Raw genomic sequence first — 3129 nt, 5'->3', positions numbered from 1 at the left:
GGCACAGGGAATCGCTGTCTTACCTCATATTCTCTTGACTGACCACAATACTGAGAAAATTTCGTCTGTATTTGTTTTTTCAGAGGGCCAAAACTTCCAAGAAGAATACATGGAGTTCGGACTTTGAGTTTGAAAAGCCTCCCCGCAGACCAGAATCAGCCCTTGATGAGCTGTTTTAGCACTTCAGTTGAAAGTTGACACTAAGCATCCGGCTCATGGTGTAGCAGACATTGTCAACTAACCACCAAGTACACTCAGAAATCTAAGTGTCGTTAAATGTTTTGTGTGACGCAAATGCTCTCAGCAAGTAGGGAATTAATATCGGAAACCTGTATTACAGGGTTGTCAGCAAAACTACATAAATTACTGGATACAATGTTTTGCTATGTTTACAGACCATGACGTGTTCAGCCCTTTCGTTCGCCCTGTCACACGATCGATGGGCGAAATTTTCCAGCCCCGGAGCGGGGGCCATAACTGTGAGAACTGATGGCTAACTGGAGTCATAAGAGGACCACAGTGGCATAGATCATTCCTTTTCTGGCCTATAGTATCTAAAATGACCATACCCCGGGGCCCTCGGGACTCTCCGTTCCAAAGAACAGATACCCTAAACCCACAGGAAAGGATATTTACAGGAAAATTTCCCAGGCATTGCCGCTTATTTCCCTTTCGTAAACAAGCGATGCCATTTTTGACGGTCGATACCATTCTTAGTAACCAAGCCTTTTTCTTGGGTTAGCTTTCAATAAATTGTTAGGGTTAGCTTCAAATACTTTAAAATTGCTACGTGAAGCCGTTGTTTCGGTAATGTTGAGGTTACCCTCAGCTGGGAGAGGTTACCCTCAGCAGGGAGAGGCTATCTCTTCGCCGAAAGAAACAAAAAGCCTTAATGATGTATAAAACCATGAATGACCTTGCTCCGGATTATCTACAAAGTCTTTTCTCTCAGCGTCACTCTGCTTACAACTTAAGAAACTCTGAGGGAAGGCTGACCCTGTCCAAACCAAGCACCAATTATTTGAAACGAAGCTTCTCTTACAGCGGGGCCATGCTATGGAATAACTTGCCCAAAAACTTAAAAAATGCTGCATCCGTTGAGCATTTTAAGCGAAATATCAAGAAGGTAGCTGATATATTGGATTCCCACACGGCAATCATGTAAAGCAGTTGTAATTAGTTTTAGTTTTTAACTTAAGCTTAACTGATGATTTTCCGTGTTTAAATAAAGATTTACATACATACATACATACATACATACATACATACATATATACATGCATACAAGTGTATTTACTGTTAATAATCCATTGAACCGAGTTCGATTCGATCAACTTTTTCTAATTATTTTGCTAAGGTTTTTTTTTTTTTTTTTAATTCTAAGTGATATACACTGCTAATGTAGTCCTAGATTAAGTGTTTTTTTTTCCTCATTTGCAAACGACAAACTTAACAGTGAAAATTGTTCTAAGTCTCGTCCTAATGGCATCGCTTGTTTACGAAAGGGAAAATTGCGGCACCGTCATCTAGAACAACTGTGACGCGTTATGGTTACCAATTTGTTTTGATTTAAGAGCTCTTTGTGTTATAACAACTGGGCAAGCAAAATACGTCACAGATATTCAAGATGGCGCCGCCCGCGGGAACCCAGCAATTTGTCAGTAGTGTGTAATTTTCCTTGTGTGTACTCAGCCCTGTAAGGGTTGCGAATACAAATTGTGTAAAACGCAAGGAAATGTCGCGTGACTGTCTTGTGTTATGCAAGGAATAGAGAGGTGGTTTCTCCACTTCCCATTCCCTCGTTGCGTGATCGCGCGCTCCCCCCTTGGATTCGCTCTGACGAAGGGTTAACGCTCGAAACGTCAGCTTTTAGAATCTCTGTACGGTGGCCAATTTACATAATCAACTCCGTTGATAAAACCAAATTTTTGTATACTCCCTCCACAAAGTTCGTTTATTAGCAATATTTGTAAACCAAACGCCGGGTGTAGCAGTTGATGTCGGAAGAAACTGAAATAAGCGTGATTGCCTCTGTAAGGTGCAGACACTGGAGTAGAATAAAGTCTTTTTACACCGTGGTCGTTGGTTGGATGTTTGATTAAAGTTCACGCTTGGTGAATCGCGGGCGGGGTGCTATCAACTTTGAAGCACAAAGGTAATCGTTACCCTTCACAGTTTTTTTAATATTCGCCAAGGAAGATACTTCAACAATTTGATTCTCCTTCTGTTTAGCGGTGTCGTTGTCTTTTCTTTCCTTTTCTTTTCTTTCGCAATTCCGCTTCATTTTTGCTCAGCTGCTTGTGGCAAAAAGATGCATGCGGTGATCATTGAGCCCGCGTAGCAAGCGCTGAAATGGAAGGGAAAAAGGGGAGGCACCGCGAGTATTGAAATGGAAGGGGACTGGGGAGAGGAGGGAGTGGATCCCTTTTAGCGCTTGCAAAGCAGGCTAGAGTTCATTTGATAAGGAGAAACTTCAATCTCTGCGTTGCTGTCCTAAGTTTCCTATTTGTTTTAGTTTTGTGCTCTGCGACGTCAGTGTGGCACCGACGTTTATTAACTGTACTAGTCAAGCGTTTTTGAGTGATGTTGCTGTACAATGATTCTAAAAGACAACCATTGTCTATTTCATTTTAACACTGAGTGCCTTAGGCATATCTCGATTGTGATTGCTGGTGTCACTGTTAAATGATACTGCTTTAACAGAAATGATCATCGCTTGGCCAAATTTTAAGATGACTGGAATAGCATATAAAATAGACCAGTGTAGTGACCAGGAAACCGAGAAATGAAGGAAAATAATATATTGACCATAAAGCTGATGACAATGTGGTGCCTAAGCCCAGGTGTTTATCGAGGGTGATTTTATTTAGCGCGGTAATAATAAGAATAAGTCGAGGCAATGCTGTGATTATTTGACGACGGCGTTTATCGATTAAATACGGAAATGTCTGAAACCTCAGTAAAGTTCCAAATAGAATTGTGCATAGCCATGATTTCACTGAATGGTGAGCCACACGTGATTCATCTCTTACTTTTGGAGACTCGACTGCTACATTAACGTTGAGCCTAAACATCGGAACTCCGTCGTGTCTCGTCGTGTTTAGTCCCGTCCCGTCCCGCACGCACGCA

At 41.7% G+C, this 3129-nt stretch overlaps 1 protein-coding gene across 3 annotated transcripts in view; it reads left to right on the top strand.

The window, feature by feature from the left end:
* Positions 1-2078, top strand: part of LOC138042368 (uncharacterized) — a 51591-nt gene extending 49513 nt beyond the window's left edge. For 2 of the 3 annotated variants that reach the window (XM_068888230.1, XM_068888229.1), the window contains one exon: positions 84-378. In XM_068888230.1, the coding sequence (XP_068744331.1) occupies positions 84-179 (96 nt within the window). In that variant the 3' untranslated portion in view covers positions 180-378. Of the gene's footprint in view, positions 1-83 lie in introns of all 3 variants that reach the window. The other variant, XM_068888228.1, reaches the window with a different exon arrangement.
* Positions 2079-3129: the final 1051 nt, after the last annotated feature.

The sequence above is a fragment of the Montipora capricornis genome, chromosome 3 (genome assembly GCF_036669925.1).
Source record: "Montipora capricornis isolate CH-2021 chromosome 3, ASM3666992v2, whole genome shotgun sequence".
In the NCBI taxonomy this organism is placed as follows: Eukaryota; Metazoa; Cnidaria; class Anthozoa; order Scleractinia; family Acroporidae; genus Montipora; species Montipora capricornis.
The sequence above is the reverse complement of the archived record's forward strand: the minus strand, read 5'-3'. Positions and strand labels throughout refer to the sequence as shown.